The 18,841-nt window shown below is 38.5% G+C and overlaps 1 protein-coding gene across 4 annotated transcripts in view; it reads right to left on the bottom strand.

The window, feature by feature from the left end:
- Window positions 1-18,841, bottom strand: part of kif14 (kinesin family member 14) — a 107,232-nt gene that overhangs the window by 34,086 nt on the left and 54,305 nt on the right. For 3 of the 4 annotated variants that reach the window (XM_043699742.1, XM_043699739.1, XM_043699741.1), the window contains exons 19-22: window positions 12,326-12,467; window positions 7,420-7,513; window positions 5,319-5,460; window positions 306-403 (exon numbers count right to left, since the gene is read on the bottom strand). In XM_043699742.1, coding sequence (XP_043555677.1) covers window positions 306-403; window positions 5,319-5,460; window positions 7,420-7,513; window positions 12,326-12,467 — 476 coding nt within the window. The remainder of the gene's footprint in view (window positions 1-305; window positions 404-5,318; window positions 5,461-7,419; window positions 7,514-12,325; window positions 12,468-18,841) is intronic. The other variant, XM_043699740.1, reaches the window with a different exon arrangement.

Genomic DNA, 18,841 nt, shown 5'->3' with positions numbered 1-18,841 from the left:
AGAACTACAGCTGTTTATTTAGAATTTCACTCGTACTGATAGATAAACATTCAAAAATAAAACAAATTGTCATTCCTGCACTGAAAATGGAAAGGACAGGTGAAAAAGCTTTGAGAAGCCAGTGGAGCAGTACTGTTTCAGAAAAAGGCAACATAGACTGAAGATTATGATCCACTATCAATACCAGAAAAATGATTGCTAATTTTTGTTAGCATATTCCCAATCAAATTATATCCTTTTTACTCAATGCAGAGTTTTCAAATCATTTTTGAAACACATGGAAACCCATTTCAAAAGCTACTGACCGTCTTCTAGATAAAGTAGAAGAGGAGGTTAAATCAGTTTCCCAGTCATCATTCGGGTCATAAAAAAGGTCTTCATCTCCAGGATGTGTACTGTCCTGCTAAGATATATTATAATCAGGTTTGGTATAATGTTGAAATAACAGCAAAACAATAATGTTCATTTCCATCATTTTTACGATATCTGACAAGTATTCTGAAGATGCAGAAGACAGCTACATTTAAATAATAGACTTTGAAGAAAAGCAATTCATTGTTTAAGTAAAAGAAAGACAAAAGGTTCACTAACAAAATACAGCAAGTAATTTGTTAACATATCTTCACTATCAATAAACATCACACACTGACTACGTTGAGAAACCTCCAGTCCGAAGTTTCCAGCAGCAGCATTCCTTACTTATTTTGTGATGTGAGCTTTTATTGCTCACCTTACTCCATACACTAGAGTCATTTGGAAGACCTTCTCAGATAGCAGTTCTTATAACCAAGCCTCGAGTGAGGATCTCCTCGGTGTTATGATGGGGTATCTCAAATTTCCAAGCTCAAGGATGAGGAGAAATGAACTACCTCCCCTTCTTTATTGACCCACACCCTCAGTTGGTTACATTCAGGTTAATTGCAAAGGATCCCATCCACTGTAGATAACTTTCTCCCATAAAGAAAGGAATTTAAGTTTTAAAATAAGCCAAAGTAAGCAGGCTTTCTCGAGTCTACAAAAAAGTGAATTTAGTCATTACTAATGCAAGAAGAAATAACACAACACATACATTGATTAGCAAGAATGTACATATGTCTTTATCGGTCACTTGTGAAGAGTATAATGGAATGTTGATAGTTAATCAGAATTGATTTCAGAATTCTTGGCTTTCCAAGTTAGTAGAAATCCTTTTGCCAACAACTGGCTGGCAGCACTGAGTGAGAAAGTCCTCCCTTTGTCTGGTTTCCTTTGACTGGTTTGCTGACTTCTAGCACTCAGAGCAAGAGAACCGTTTACCTGCAATGAAGCAGGCGATCCTTTAATGGTAACCTTTACTGTGTATTAGCATTCAAATGCTGGCGAACTAAAAAAAGTACTTCAGCCACCGGCACACAGCATCACAGCTCACAAGCACACCTTCTTCTACTAGGACTCACAAACAATATTGAACTGGGTTTTAACACTTGTCCTTGTGCGTTCTTGAAAAGTGAATTCTCACAATCAGGCTGATGCTTTTCCTCTAATCATGTTCACAGTCTGAGACAACTGTCTCCCAGGAGATTGCAGTTCAACTTATTGTGCATTTCTCCCTTTTAAAGGACAGCCCTTAGAAGCTTCCTTCAGACCTTGTAAGATGTGAAATTCTAAGTTTTTTCTCTCTCGGCAGCTGTTGCATTTAAATCCACAGTCACCTTGGGGCTGGATGTCCTTTTTTTTTTTTTAAAAAGAAATGGTGCGTTGGAGTTTGAAGTTATGTCTATAAGTGATCCAGGTTATAATCCATCATGATGCTAGAGTTAAAAATCATCCTAAAAAGACAAAGAATTGCTGATGCTGGAAATCAGAAACAAACCGGAAATAACTGGAAGAAAAGCACAGCAGGCCTGGCATCATCGGCTAACAAAAATCAGAGTTAATGTTTCGGGTCCAGTGACCGAAAAAGGGAAGAAGGCTCTGAAGAAAGGTTACTGGATCTGAAACATTAACTCTGCTTATCTCCACAGATGCTGCCAGACCTGTGAATTATATGCAGGCCAAACAGATTCCCTTCCCTAAATGACACGAGGTGAACCATTAATTTTGTTATGATGACCCCATGGTTTCATGGCCACTGATAGTAGTTTTTCAAAAAATTCTAGATTTGAGCACAAATTTCCCACCTGCATGAATGCATATGAATGCAGTATCATTAACACGGACCTCAGGATTAATAGTCCAGTCATAAAGCCCACTGTGCTACTGTACTGACAAAGTGGCACCCAACTTTACAGCAGACTATAATTTGCAACCATCACTATTCAAACAGCTACATAATTTCTTAGATTAGACATCATAGGGCTGAGCATTAAAGGTAAAATAACAAAGATCTAAGAATCAACGTTGCAAGTGAAGAGAGCAATACTAATTATGCTTTTAACATCAGTGACTTTTTGTCATTAAAAATACGAGTTTAATTTTGAATGGTCAAATTTTATAGTCATTCGTTAATGCCAACACCGTGAAAGATTTGATGGCAAAAGAGGCACGAATGATTAATACACAGGTCAATGTAGAACAAATCATACAGGTAGCTCTCCTACAACACAGTAATTACATTCCAGTAAAACCTCGCTTAATAGAAAAATCACTTAATAGAAATAATGGGGTCTATGGGAAAAGTGGGATTAGGGGCAGACCAGCAAAAAGCATCACTCACGATCGCTCAAAAATCACCCAAAGGTCTAACGCAAAGTGTAGCATGGCCCGGGTGAAGGTTGAAATCATATTTATTCACAAAACAAAAAAATAAATTTAACATAGTACATTTAAAAAATATAAGAAAGCTGCTCTCTGTACAGTAGCTCTCACAGAAAGCTGTTCTATCGGCAGCTGACATAGGCGCATGCGCAGAACTGTATGAAGACCAGAGTACACATCAGGCATGCAAAGAATGGCACAGAGAGTTTGGTGCTGACATTGCACACGCACAGAACACCGCATAGACTTCGGTGCATGTGCAGTATGGCATGAAGATCAGCACAGACATCATGCCTGCGTGGACATCGGTACATGTGCAGAATGGAGCAGAGATTTCAGTGTGCACATCATGCATGAACGAAGCATGTTAACCAATCCCTGCTGGAATCGCGCTATTGCCGTTGCCCAATTCTCCAGCGGCGTTTTAGCCAAATTGCACTGCTAAAACATTATCCCAGAACTATCTGTTTATGCAATAAATGGTATTTTTTCATTATGGTGTTAATTCAAAATAAAATAAAGCTTTAAGTTTTAAAGCTGATTTGATCATTACATGCATGTCTTTCTTCTTGAATGTTAGTCAAACTGAAGTATGACCAAACAAAAAGGAATTTTGCTTTGCAATTTTTCTCATGGGGAGTTAAACAATCAACTTGCATATTTGAAACTAACATTTCTAAATAATTGCCCTGGGAAAAGTGTAAAACATGTGTCATTTTACAAGCTTCCATGCGAAGCAGTGTGTTCAAAGATTAAAAGAGGGGCAAAAACTACTACTGAGCTAAAAAATGGTAATTTAATACTCAATAAATGTGTCAGAGAACAAACAAGACAGGCAGCCTGCTCTTCTGTAATGCTTTCAACAAGTCTGAACATTTTGCGGTGTGCAAAATAGGTTGAAGATTTGAAAAGCCAATGTTAACACCTTTCAATTAAACTTTAGTTGGAAAAGAAAGATTGCAGTGTCAAATATTGAGGCCAGTCTAATGGCCATGACGTCAAAATTTGCTTTATCAGCACATGTCCAGATTCCACGTTAATAGCTAATGAATCTCCTTATCATGTGCAAGGATGTAATTTAAACAGTTGGTTGACTTTCACATCTGAGCTTATCAAGCTTCAACAGGGATAACAAGGTTTGAGAAACAGTCCATAAATTGAAACAACGTAGGAAACATAAAACTTGGATTAAAGTAGTTGTTCCAGAAAACAAAATGACAAAGCATGAGCAATTAGTTATAAGCATTTAAAACAAATATCTGTGCATTTACAAAACATACTCAAAATATGAAAAAATGTACATATTGTGTTCATAGAAAAAAGGGAATTTTGCTGTATTTTATCTAATGGTGTCAATTTAGCATCTCTACTTCATAATAAATACAAATCAAAATCAGACAACTGGGACAATTTGATCTGAATATTTACTTAGGTTGCAATTTCAAAAAAGCATTGGCAGTGTATTTCCTAATCCAATCAATGGGAGTGTGTGTTTTTGGTTCCAAGCAACTAGTTTTGTAATTGCCATCCAGTTATGCAAATAGTCAGATAAACATAAGTGGCAAAACTAAAAATGAACCAAAGGGCCAAGAAACAATGAAATTTTAATTTAAAGAAAGTAAAACAGTAAGGAAAAACAAAAGCAAAGAAAAATAAAGAAAACTTTAAAAGGGAAAGAAACTGAGAGAAGTTTGATAAGATTTATAAATATGTAATTGTTGCACTTGGAAAAGAAAACCAGTCTGTAAAAAATTCCAAATTACTGTTGCCACTCTGTAAAGTCATAAACCTCTGCTAGAGAAGTAACATGGCAACATTTCCCCCAGGGTTGGAGGATTTAAGCTATAGGGAGAGGCTGAACAAGTTGGGGCTGTTTTCCCTGGAGCTTCGGAGGCTGAGGGGTGACCTTAGAGAGGTTAAATAAAATCAAGAGGGGCATGGATAGGGTAAATAGACAAAGTCTTTTCCCTGGGGTGGGGGACTCCAGAACTGGAGGGCATAGGTTTATGGTGAGAAGGCAAAAATATAAAAGAGACCTAAGGGGCAACTTTTTCACCGTGCGTGTGTGGAATGAACTGCCAGAGGAAGTGGTTGTGGATGGCACAATTGCAACATTTAAAAGACATCTGGATGGGTATATGAATAGGAAGAGTTTGGAGGGGTATGGGCCGGGTGCTGGCAGGTGGGACTAGGACGGGTTGGACCGAAGGGTCTGCTTCCATGCTGTATGCCTCTATGACTATGACTCTATGTAGCAATTTGTAAATTTTGGATTGTGGGGTAAGTCTTGAAACAAATGTTCAGCAGTGCGCATGATGTAGGTCTATTTTATGCATACAGTCTTATTATTTTGGTATCTCAAAAGATTCATAATATTGGTTTTGCAGTGGATTGTGGTGGATAAAAGATACAATTAGTCAGTAGCTTTTAATCATGAAGATCAACCAACTGGCAAATAGAAAGCACCAAAATCATGAACTGTTTCTTTTTACTAACAGGTCCAGATGACTGAGAAAGGTATCTATGCACTAAGTCACCAAATTGCTTAGACAGTTATTTTGATCTATTATATTTAACTTTACCTGATAAAGTTCCCTCATAGCTATTAATTTGCATTCAAATTTTTCCAGGCTCCAGAACGTGCTTATGCCCAGTTTAGTATTTTTAACCTGCACCCGAATTGGAGTTTGGATGCTTTTATTTTCATTATCAGACTCTTCATGCCTGCCAAAATAAAAGAGAAATGGGAGGAGAAGATGACCATGTGGCTCATCAAGCCTGCTCGATGATTCAATATAATCATGGCTGCTCTTAGGCTTCAACTCAATTTCCCTGCCAGTCCCCATATTTCAAAATTATAACAATTTAAGTGAAGACATTTCTCAGCTCAAATAATTGCTCTCTTATACGGAAACTGTCACCTGCTAATAGAGACTTTCCAAACCAGTGAAATATTTAGTATGTACCTTGTAAATCTTCTTTAACTTTGATTGTTTCATAGGGATTTCCTTTCATTCTTCTAAATGCCAGAGAATATATTTAAGTCTTCAACAGTTGACAAATCTCTCAACCCTGAGACCAACCCTGTAAGTCTTCACTGTAGAGCCTCCATGCAAGTATATCCTTGCTTAAATATGGAGGCCAAAAATAGAGAGTATATTTTAGGTGTGGTCTCACCAAAAAGGTATACATTTTCAGCAAACTTGTTTATTCTTGTATTCAAATTCCCTTGCAGTTATTACCAATGTATCATTTGCTTTTCTAATTGCTTGCTGTACCTACATGCCAACATTTTATGCTCCTATACAAATGCTTCCAAGTCTCTAAGCCTCAATAAGTTACAAATTACACACCTTTTAATATCCTACTTTCCTACTCTTGTGACCAAAGGTAACAATCTCACATTTTCCCAACTATATTCCATCTACCACTTACATCTATTGACTTAATCCATTTATAGTTCTTTGCAGACTCTTTATACTCTTCATCTAGCTTTTTCATCTAGCTTTGATACGTCAGCAACCTTAACTACTTTAGTCTCTCCATCTAAGTCATTAATGTGCATTTTAGATAGCCAAAACCACAGCACTAATCCCCATAGCACTCCATTAGTCACAACCAGTGAACTTAAAAAGTTCTGATCTCTGCTTTTTCTCCATGAGCTGAACCTTATGCTAAAAGAATCACTCGAACTCCATGAATCTTTATCTTGTTCATGAACTTTTTTCGTAGCAGTTTACCAAATGACGTTTGGAAATCTAAATATACTACATTTATACATAAAATACATTAGTGCTGCACAAACATTCAACAAAGTCATACATAAAAATGCAACTGTCAAATCAGTCAGCAAATCACAACAGTTCTCTTAGGAGTACTCTGGCTATGCTGAAAACCAACACTAATGTTATCATGAACAGCTACTTCCAGATATCAAAATAACTGGTTTGTGGCCAGTGCATCAGGTTGATACTCCAGGAAGTTATAGTACAAAAGGGCATGTAAAATGGCCTTTGCTCAATTTGTTTGTTTAATCTGGCTTATTTTATGGAGTTAAAGTAGAATGAAAGCAAACTACTTCACCAATGGACAGGAGGAAGAAAAAAAAGACATATGTTACAACTCTTTTCCACATTCAGAAACAACATTGGCAGAGGCCCTGGGAGCCAGCCAGTTCAAAAACACATCCAAAATTCTATTACCAGACTCTCACGTTGCACAAAGTCCCACTCACGCACATATCCATACTATCAAGCTGTCCTTATTAACTCACATCATTTCTCAGTCTGCTCAAAGCTCAAATTTAAATTTTATATGAAGTGGTAATTTTTAAAGGGATATCTTTGCTCAGATTTTAGTTAACAACATTTAAATTAAATCAACTAAATTTAACAATTCTCAATAATGAACAAATATAATTAAAGAAACTAGAAGTGGTCAACCGCAATTTAAATAACTCAATGCATCAGAACAATCTATGGGCAATAACTCTGATCCAGAATAAAGATCTTCTTGCTCACAGTATGAGATTTTGAAAATTTGTTCATGGGATGAGGCATCGCTGACAAGGCCTGCATTCGTTTCCATTCCCTACTTAATATATAAATAATGATTATAATTGTGTGTTCATCAATAAAACTATTCACCCTGTTGTATTTGGGGGTTATTTTTGGTGATACTGACCTACTGAAAACTGTGTGCTTCCTCAGATTGGTGCTAATAGTGTTAGCTTCCCGGATCATCATTGAAAGTTTCATGGACCTCCAGTAGGAATTATCTGAAACACAAATCAGGGAATAAATAAGACATCAATTCTTTATTATCATGAAAAATGCATAAAAGAATGTTTAATTGTTGAATATAGATAATTCTACAAGTAAAGGGAGCCAAAGAGAGAGTACAACTGAAACACAACTTCCATACTTTGTATTTCACTCTAAGTGAGACATGGTCAACATTCATTTGTGTTATTGATCATGCTATCAGCAGATACAAACTGACGAAGCCCTTGAGGAGTACAAGGCTTTTTATTCATATATTAGAAGAAAGAGGGTAGCAAGGAAAGGAGTAGGCCCACTCAAGCACAAAATAGGGAAGTTATGCGTGGAGCCAGAGGAAGTGGGAGAGATCCTTAATGAGTATTCACCAAGGAGAAGGACATGACTGATATTGAGATCAGGAATGAGTTTGTGAATACTCTAGACAATGTCAATATATTGAAGGAAGAAGTCTACCTTAATGCAATTTAGGAGACAAGTCCCCAGGGTTAGATAAGATCTATCCCAGGTTACTGCAAGAGGCAAGGGAAGAAATAGCTGGGGCACTAGCAGATATCTTCATATCCCCTTTGACCATAGGCAAGGTTCCAGAGGACTGGAGATTAACCAATGTTGTTCCCTTGTTTAAGAAAGGAAGCAGGGATAATTCAGAAAATTATAGGCCAGTGAGCCTGACATCTTTGGTGGGGGAGCTCTTGGAGAAGATACTGAGGGACAAGATATATGCACATTTGGAAGAAAATGGACTTGTTGGTGACAGGCAGCATGGTTTATATGGGAAAGGTCATGTCTGACCAACCTGTCAGAATTTCTTGAAATGGTCACAAAGCTAATTGATGAGGGAAGGGCTGTGAATGTTGTTTATATGGACTTTGATAAGGTGTTTGATAAAGTCCCATATGGCAGATTGGTACAAAAACTAAAATCACAGGGGATTTGTGGTGGACTGGTTGGGCGGATACAAAGCTGGCTTGGTTATAGAAGACAGAGGGTAGCAGTGGAAGGGTGTTTTTCAAAATGGAGACTGACCACTCGTGGTGTTCCACAGGGATCAGTATTAAGTCCTCTATATGTTTGAAATACATGTAAATGATTTGTACGAAAGTGTGGGTGGCCTGATTAGCAAGTTTGCAGAAGACAAGAAGATTGGTGGAGTTGCTGATAGTACTGATGATTGTGAAAGAATACAACAGGATATGGATAGATTGGCAACTTGAGCAGAAAAATGGCAGATGTAGTTTAATCAGACAAATGCAAGTTGATGCATTTTGGAGGATCAAATTTAGGTGCGAATTATACTGAAAATGGCAGAACCCTTAGGAACATTAACATACAGATGGATCTGGGTGTGCAGGTCCACGATTCCCTAAAAGCGGCAACACAGGTGGCCAAGGTAATTAAGGCGGCATATGGCATGCTTGCTTTCATCGACTAGGGCATGGGGTACAACAGTTGGCAAACCATGTTGCAGCTATGTGAAATACTTGTTAGGGCACATTTAAAATATTGTGTGCAGTTTGATCACCACATTATCAGAAGGATGTGGAAACTTTGGAGAGAGCACAGAGAAGGCTTACCAGGATGTTGCCTGGTCTCAAGGGTATTAGCTATGAGAAAAAGTTAAAAAGATTAGGTTTGTTTTGCTGGAAAGGCTGCAGCTCGGAGACCTGAGAGTTCTACAAAATTATGAGAGACATAAATAGGGTGAATAATCAGAGGTTTTTTTCCCCCAGGGTTGAAGTTTCAATTACAAGGGGTCGTGGGTTCAAGGTGAAAGGAGGAAAGTTTGAGGGAGATATGGCAAGGGAGGTTTTTTTGCAGTGGTAGGAGCCTGGAACACACAGCCAGAAGAGGTGTTGGAAGCAGCCATGTTGATGACATTTCAGAGGCATCTGGATGGTTAGATGAATAGGGAGGGAATAGATGGATATGGACCGAATACAGGGCAGAAAGTTTGTTTTTTAGTTCAGTTAGGGCATGATGATTGGCTTGGAGGGCCGAAGAGCTTGTTCCTGCTCTGTACTTGTTTTGTTCCTGTGCGATAGTTTTTGGGGAACATATATATGGACACCCAAATATTTTTGTTCTTCCACAGTTCCAAACTGCCTTACCAACAGAATCATCCAATTTGCCCTTTCTTGCATTCAAATTGGATGACCCCACAATTACCCACACCAAATGCATCAGCCAAAGTTTCTCCAAATGCTTGTAACTTGCTGCTTCCATATTCAAGGATTGAGAATATGTGGAAATAAATTACCTCTGGGACATTTGGTCTTTAAAATCCAAGCTACATGTTAACTTGTTTTTCTTTGGTACCTTTCCAACCTCTATTGACTTACTTTTCACCTAGTAACTATATATCTTGCCACACAAAAGCAGACTTGTGTCTACACTGTAAGTAAATACGTATGCAGGAGTTCTATAAGTCATCTGTTGACATAGTGGGTGGGGATGTCAAGAGTGACAGAGTGAAGGAAATGAAACAGAGGAAGAGGGATTTGAAAGCAAATTTGGGAATGAATGATATTACACAAACATACATAATCCTTGTTTTCTCCCATCTCCCTCCCTACAAGCATACCAAATTAGAGCAGAATTAAACCATTCAGCCCCTCATGCCTACCTGCTCCACCATTCAAAAATGGTCATGGCCAAACTGTGTGTTTCAAATTGCATCTATGTCTAATAACCTTAGTTTCTTGTTTGGCAAGGGAATCAATCTACCTCTGCTTACAAAATGTTTAATGACCCCACCTTTAGTGTCTTCTGAGGCAGAAAGAGTACCAAAGTCTCTCAACATTCGAGACAGTAAATTTCTTCTGATCTCTATCTTAAAAGGACAACCCTAAGTTTAAAACAGTGCTGCCTAGTTCTGGACTCACCCACTAGAGGAAGCATCTTTTCTATATCTGCCTTATCAAAAATGTTCAGGATCTTACGCACTTCAACCACATTACCTCTCAGTGTTATAAACCCCAGTGGAAAGAAGCCCAGACAGTCCAACATATCCTTATAAAATAACCAGCTTATTCCACACATCAATGTAGTAAACCTCCTCGGAAGTGCCTCCAAATCTTTCTTAATAAGGAGACCGAAACTGCACACAGTATTTGAGATGTGGTCTGAATCTTCTGCATAGAAGCATTACAACATCCTTACTTTCCTGGTCAATTTTTCTTGTAATAAAAAGTGGCATCCCACTAGCTTTCTTGATTATGTGCTGCACTGAACCTTAGGATCCTGCAGTTATTCTTCGTTCAAGTAATATTCTATTTATCATCCTTCCTACCAAAGTAAAAAGCTTCACAACTTCCAAATTATATTCCATCTGCTAGACATTTGCCCACTCAACCTAAGTATATCCATCTCAATTTAATTATGTCTTCCTCACAACATAACTTTTGCCCATCTTTGTGCTGTCTCTGAATTTAGCTACCATGCCTTTGTTCTCTTTATCGAAATAATTGATGTAAATGTAGAGGTCAAAGCACTCACCCCTGTGGGACTCCACTCATCATATCCTGAAAATCAGACAGAACAATTTTCGTGTGCTCTCTTCTTTCTGCCAACCAGCTAGCCAAATCTCCTATTCATACTTAACACAATAAGCTTTTATTTTCATAACCTTTGATGTGGCATCTTATCAAATGCCTTCTGGAAATTCAAATACAGCATATCTATTGCCTCTCCTTTATTCATAACATATGCTACTTCTCAGGAGAAATCAAATAAATAGGCTAAACATTACGCCCCTTGCACAAAATTATAATGACTCTTTGCAATTACTTGAGTTTGTTTGCGAAGTGCCCTGCATCAAACATCTTCATGATGATTCTAAAGTCTTCTCCATGACGGACAACAAACTAACTATCCCAAGTTTCCCATTTTCTTCCTGCCTTTTTAAAATAGAGGGGTTATATTTGCTACTTTCCATTCTTTTGGAAGTTTGGAATCAAAGAAATTTTGGAAAGCTAACACCACTCTACTCATTAGCAATGTCTTTTAAGAATCTAGCTTAAGCCAATCTGGACCAGAGACTTGTCACGCTGAAGCTCTATCAGTTTGCTCAGTACCACTTCTCTCATGATTGTAATTCACTCTTCCTCTCTCCTTTCCAATTCCTGATTTACAGCTATTATTGGTATGATTTTTGTGACCTCTTTAATGTTTGTTCATTTCATCTGTATTTTCTCCTGTTAAATCCCCGTTCTTAATACCTAGTGGACCAAAACTCACTTTACTACTTCTTTTCGTTTTGAAGCAATTTTTGCTATCCATTTTATATTCCGAGCTAGCTTCTTCTCATACATAAATTCATCATCCTGATTACTATTTTAATCATTCTTTATCATTTCTGTTCTCCATGTCCAGAGTGCCATTTAATAATTGCAAGTAACAGCAATGGGTTATAAATCAGAGGCAAGAGGGTCTGAATTCCACTAATTGAATTGGAGAAAATCAACATTAATTCATGTAATATGGTGAGTTAATGCTATGATCCCACATCTCTGCCAGAGTGTTAACCTCAAGATATTGGAAGGGTTTGGAGGGATCTGGGCCGGATGCTGGCAGGTGGGACTCGATTGGATTGGGATATCTGGTCGGCATGGACAGGTTGGACCGAAGGGTCTGTTTCCATGCTGTACATCTCTATGACTCTATGTGTAATACTGATACAAGGATGAGTCTCCCATCAATTTTCCAACAAGCAGCTGACTGACTGATAGTAAGAATTCCAGAAAGAAATTTATTGCTCAAGTAACTTGTGATGTGAAACTGTCATTTCATATTTCAGAAAAACAACATACCTTTACATGAAGTATTATTTTGAGTCTCCTGTCTCTTTCTTTGTTCCTTTTGCATTCTTTCCAAATCTTTTGTCATCTTTCTCTTCTCTGCCTCCAGAGCATCAAGAAATTTTACATGGCGTATATTATGATCTTCTAGAGCCTTAGAGGCAAGTTAAAAAAGTTAAGTTTTCTCCAAAACACTCAGCGCAGGATTGATCAATCCTAATTTGCATTGACACTTCTTAATTTCATTGACATAAACATAGTCTATCTGCAAAACACAAAGAAAATGTTTCCAGGAGAATATGATAAACTCCCATCTCTTGTTGCATAAGTAAGGCATCAATGGTAATCAACTGATGGATACAAATGTTGGAATTGGGTCATCAAGTCTAATTGCAAGGCCAACAGGACCTTGGCTAGGCTAGTAGCATCCACAAAAGAAAATAAGCCAACTTTAGAACATAAACAACATAAATAAACATGTAGAAAGACTTTTTAAAAATCGCCTTGGCAGTCACAGAAGCATGGTCACAAGACAACCCAACCTTGAGGGTTTTAACTGCATACTTTCTCAGCAGAACAGAGGACAAATGCTTAGGGAGAGAGAGCAAGTCAGGTCCTCCCATTATTTACTAATGATTTAAAAGATCATTAGTAAATAAAAAGTTCTAGTTGCAAGACTGCAGGCTTCTACCACAGATTAAAATTTGGTGTTGTCACAAAGCTCGTCTCTTTTTTCTGAAAGCTGTTCCTTTTCTCAAGGATACAGCGTCCTTGGTTTTTTTCAGAGGGGTAATGAAACGCTGCGGGTGCCAATTCGACTGGTTTGGTACAGAGATTAAAAGGGTATTGAGAGGCCTTTTTGTTTATATGTAAACAGATAAGACTTCAGGCCAAAATGGTCATGTTTTGGAAATGACCAGTATAATGAAAGAGGAGTGGTCAGCTCTCTCACTGAGCAGTTCAGTTCAGTCCAGAACTAGTTAGGAGTTCGACAGTGAGCTTTGCGGAAATCCTCCTTCTCTTTCTGCCCTTCTAACTTTAACCTGTAAGCATCTATTCCTTTTTTTTTTTTACTGTGTTTTAGGGAGCTTTGTTTATTGGATCTGTTGTGTATATTCAGAACTGCATAATTTAGTCCAGTTTGGATAAACTGAGTTATGTAGGGGTTCTTTATTCTGTTCTTTGTGCTTCATTGTGTAATTTTGTGAATAAATTTCTGTCGGTTTTAAAACCTAGTAGTCAACCTCACTAATTTACTCTGGGTAATTTTACTGTACACTTACCAAAACAAATTGCAAAGTTATGGTCTGGGTTACCTGCTCAAGAATGTTGAGTCCTCTGGCCTAATCCATAACAAATTGGGGGCTCTTTGCGGGAGTGGTAGGTGCTCGTGTCTTTATTTTGGGTGTTGGTTTGGTTGGGTAGACAGAGCTTGGGATAGTAGTGGCCTTTTCAGTCGTCAAAAGTTTTCTGGAAGTGGATGCAGTGACTTTGGAAGTGTTGTAAAAAGTGAATAAGACCAAGCTCCAGGAATTAGCAGAGAAGCTGGAATTGAAGCTGCCTGCTTCTGTGAGGGAAGGAGAGATTATTACAGCAGTAGCTCAGCATTTAAACTTACCAGGGAAACCATCAGAGTCTGTGGAGGTGGCAAGAATTTGATTGCAAATGAAGCAGCATGAGTTAGAGGTGAGAGATAAGGAAAAGGCAGCAGAAATGAAACAGTTTGAGTTACAATTAAAAGCAGAAGAGAGGGAAAAAGAAAGAGAAGCAGAACAGAGAGAGAAAAAGAGAGCAGCAGACAAAAGGGAAAAAGAGAGAGCAGAAAAAGAAAAAGAGAGAGCTTTTGAACTTTAAAAACTAACACTTATGAAGGAAAGACAGCTTAAAAAGCTGCAGATAAAGGCTGAAGGTAACCTTAGCGACCTCCTGTGGAAGATCAGAGAGTTAAAACAACAAGGTTAGCAGCTGAAGTGGCTGGTGATTATGAGCTGGCCCATAAAACACAGTTTGGCTTCCAGAATCAATTTCAGTCCATGAGGGATAGAAATTAGGGCAAAGAGAAATCCTCACGTGGAAAGGGAAAGGTAGATCTCAGTGAAGATCATAAGGATAACTTACCACAGGGTAAAAAAGAAACTCTTGAGTGGGACAAAGTTAAAAAGCTCCAGTGTTTTCATTGTAATAACATGGAACACACAAAATCCATAGTGCTCGTGGGCTAGGAGAAAGCCAGATAAGCCTGGGAGTTTTGTTGGACTAGTAACAAAAAGCATAAGGGAAGTTAGACAACTACATCAGAGTGTACAAAATTATCAGAGGTTGATTAAGGAGGAAGTGCCAGATCTGCTTAAACATGTACATGCAAGGATAAAGTTTATTCACATAGGTCAGGAGTAGCAGGTAAAGAGGTTACAATATTAAGGGACGCAGGATCCTCTCAGTCTGTAAAGCTGAAGGATGAGGAGACTATTGCTAGAAAACGTACTGGTAACAGGAATTCATGGTGACACAAAAAGTGCTCAATTATGTAAAGTGAGGCTAGAGAATTCAGGGAAGAATGGAGAATTCGTGGCAGGAGTACTGGACACACTCTCAGCTCCAGGAATACTATTTGTCCTTGAAAATGATGTAGCTGGTTCATCAATAGGCATGCTACCTATTCTAGTTGAAAAGCCAGTGGAGACATAGGCAACTGCAGACATGAAGGATGTTTATCCAGGAATTTTCGCTGATTGTGTGGTCACAAGTTCACAGAGGCACAAGCTGAAGCAGGGGGAATTAAAGGCACAAATACGGAAGCTGACAAAGCTTTATCCAAGACTTTTTTTGACCAGGTAAATGGCACAGAGCAGGAGCAAATAGGTAAACATGCAAGTATCTTTTGCTCTAAGCAGATTGAATTACAGCATAAAGATGAGAACTTAAAACAGTTGTATCAAAAGACATTTACAGAGGAGAGTGAATGCATCCCTGTGTGTTATTACTTAATGAATAATGTCTTAATGAGGAAATGGAGACCATCACACATTCAAGCAGGTGAGAAATGGGCAAAGATTCAACAAATTCTTTTGCCAGTAGGATATAGAAAGGAGTGCTGCAAGTGGCACATGAGCTACCACTTGGAGACATTTAGGGGTGAGGAAAACACAGACTAAAATACAAAGCCATTTTTACTGGCCTGGACTACACAAAGATATAGTTGAATTTTGCCAGACATGTTATGTATGTCAGCTAATCGGAAAACCACAGGCAGCAATAAAACCTGCACCTTTAATACCTATTCCAGCATTTGAGGAACCTTTCACAAGAGTCTAACTTAATTGTGTAGGTCCCCTACCTCAAACAAAAAGTGGGAATAAGTATTTATTAACAATAATGGATGAGTCGACGAGATTTCCAGAGGCAATCCCATTATACAACATCACAGTAAAAAGGGTTATAGAAGAATTACTTAAATTTTTTCTAAGTAGATACGGACTACCAATAGAAAGCCAGTCAGGTGAAGGATCAAACTTCACATCCAAACTATTCAAGGAAGTTATGGATAACTTGGGAATAAAGCAATTCAAATTTACTGCGTACCATCCAGAATCGAAGGGAGCGCTCGAGCCATGGCATCAATCACTAAACGCTATGTTGAGGGCTTATGGTCAGGACAATGCAGATGATTGGGATAAGGGAGGTTCATTTGTAGTTTTTGCAATCAGAGATGCATCGAATGAATCGAACAAATTCAGTCCATTTAAATTTATATTTGGGCATGAAGTAAGAGGACCGTTAAAATTTATTAAGGAGAAAGTAATAAGTCAGAATTCGGAGACCACCCCTTTGAACTATGTGTCAAATTTTACAGAACGATTAAATAGAGCTGGAGAGTTGGCTAGACAGCATTTAAAAGTATCAAAATGTACAATGAAACAGGAAGCGGATAAGAAATCACATATTTGCAATTTTGCAATTGGGGATAAGGTATTGGTGTTACTTCCAGTAACAGGTGAACCTTTAAAAGCAAGGTTTAGTGGACCTTATCAAATTAAGAAATTGAGTGAGGTGAACTACTTGATAAGGACTCCAAACAGGAAGAAATCGCAGTGTGTCATGTGAATATGCTCAAAAGGTATTTTGATAGGGAAGGAAAGCAAGAGGAGAAGGTGTTAATGATTACAGCACAGAAGGAAGAAGCAAGTTCAGAGGATTCTGAACTGGACATCCCTCAAATCAAATTTGACACTGAGCAAGTTGTCAAAAATTGGAAGAAGTTACTGAGCTACCTTCCACAAGAAAATCGAAATGACATGGAAGAGTTATTGCTATCACGTGGGGAAATATGCTGAAACAAATTGGGAATTACTAACCTAATTGTGCATGATGTAGATACAGGAGATGCTGTTCCGATTAAGCAACATCCTTAGAGGCACAACCCTCTCAACCCTCAGGTTCAGGAGATAGAGCACATGCTCCAAGATGGCATAATCAAATTGAGCTGCAGTGACTGGAACTCACCCATAGTCATAGTGCCAAAGCCAGATGACACCCAACGGTTATGTGTGAACTATTGCAAAGTCAATGCCGTTACAAAGATTGATGCATATCCAATTCCATGGTTGGAGGACTGTGCCGAAAAAGTGAGACAAGCAACTTACATTTCCAAGTTGGACTTGCTTAGAGGCTACTGGCAAGTCAAAGGCAATTTCGGCTTTCGTAATGCCAAATGGACTATATCAGAAGACCTCGGATGCTGCCTGAATTGCTGTGCTCTTCCAGCACCACTGATCCAGAATCCTATATCAGTTCAAAGTCATACCATTTGGTATGAAAAACGCTCCAGCCACTTTTCAGAGACTGACTAATAAAGTCATTGTCGGATTACCCAATTGTGTGGTGTATATCGATGACCTGGTGATTTTTAGTCACTGGTGGAAGGAACATTTACAGCATTTATCAGACTTGTTTGATCGACTTCAGAAGGCTGACTTGGTGGTAAACTGAGCTAAAAGTGAATTTGCCAAAGCCCAAGTCACCTTCCTGGGCCATGTTATTGGACATGGACAAATGGCCCCACGGAATGCAAAAACAAAAGTAATTGGGGAATTTCCCACACCGTCGACAAAAAAAAAAGCAGTACTACAGTTCTGGGTAAAATCCACTCAATTCCAAAAGTGTTGCCGTACTGTAGCATTATGGTTGCTCCACTCACAGAATTGTTAAAAAAGGGCAAGATGTTTCAGTAGACAGTGGACTGTCAAAAGGCATTTGACAGCCCAAAAACTGTGTTAACCACTGTCCAGTATTAGCCACACCGGATTACACGAAGCTTTTCAAGGTGGCTATTGATGCCAGTGATGTGGGTGCCGGTGCAGTGCTCCTGCAGGAGGATGACGAGGGGATAGAAAAACCCATCGAGTATATTTCCAGGAAGTTGAATGTTCATCAACAGAAATATTCAACAGTGGAGAAAGAGACTTTAAGTTTTTGTTGGCATAACAACATTTCAGTGTTTCTATTACCGGCAATGCATCTGAAACAATCGTATAACACTGATCATAAACCATTGCCATTTGTGGAAAAATTTAAGGACAAAAATGCCAGACTGTTTCGACGGAGCTTGTTGTTACAGCCACTCAATTTGGCAATTGTGCAGGTGGCAGGTCACAAAAACGTGATTGCCGATGCGTTATCAAGACTCAAATGATACATAGGCGTTTAGTGGTGGGTGTGCCATGGCCTGAATTTACATGTGGTTGTGTGTATTTGCATGTTTATAGTTACTATAGTGTATATGTGCGTTTAGACTACTAACCGGATTTTTGAAGGATTTTAAAAATGAAGCCATCTTTTGGTATTGATGGTTCATTTTTTTTCAAAAGAGGGGAGGTGTCACAAAGTTGATCCCTTTTTTCAAGGATACTGTGTTCTTGTTTTTTTTCAGAGGGGTAATAGACCGCTCCTGGTGCTGATTAGACTGGTTTGATACAGAGATTAAAGGGTATTGAGAGACATTTTTGTTTATATGTAAACAGATGAGACTTCAATCTAAAATGGTCATGATTTGGAAGTGGCCTGTATAATGAAAGGGGAGTGGTCAGCTCTCTAGCTGAGCAGTTCAGTTCAGTCTATCTAGAACTGGTTGGGAGTTCAACAGTAAGCTGTGTGGAAACTCTCTCTCTCTCTTTCTGCTCTTTTAACTGTTTTTTCAAGAGCTTTGCTTATTGGGACTTTTGGGTATATTCAGAACACCATAATTAAGTCTAGTTGGGATAGACTGAGTTCTCTAGGGGTTCTTTATTCTGTTCTTTATGTTTCATTGTGTAATTTTGTGAATAAACTTCTGCCTGTTTTAAAACCTAGTAATCAACCTAGCGAGCTTACTCTGGGTAATTTTCACTGAACTCTGGATTAGTGGTGCTGGAAGAGCACAACAGTTCAGGTAGCATCCAAGGAGCTTTGAAATCAACGTTTCGGGCAAAAGCCCTTCATCAGGAATAAAGGCAGTGAGCCTGGAGCGTGGAGAGATAAGCTAGAGGAGGG

The sequence above is a fragment of the Chiloscyllium plagiosum genome, chromosome 11 (assembly GCF_004010195.1).
Source record: "Chiloscyllium plagiosum isolate BGI_BamShark_2017 chromosome 11, ASM401019v2, whole genome shotgun sequence".
Taxonomy (NCBI): domain Eukaryota; kingdom Metazoa; phylum Chordata; class Chondrichthyes; order Orectolobiformes; family Hemiscylliidae; genus Chiloscyllium; species Chiloscyllium plagiosum.
Note: the sequence above shows the minus strand (reverse complement) of the source record. Positions and strands in the feature narration are given on the sequence as shown.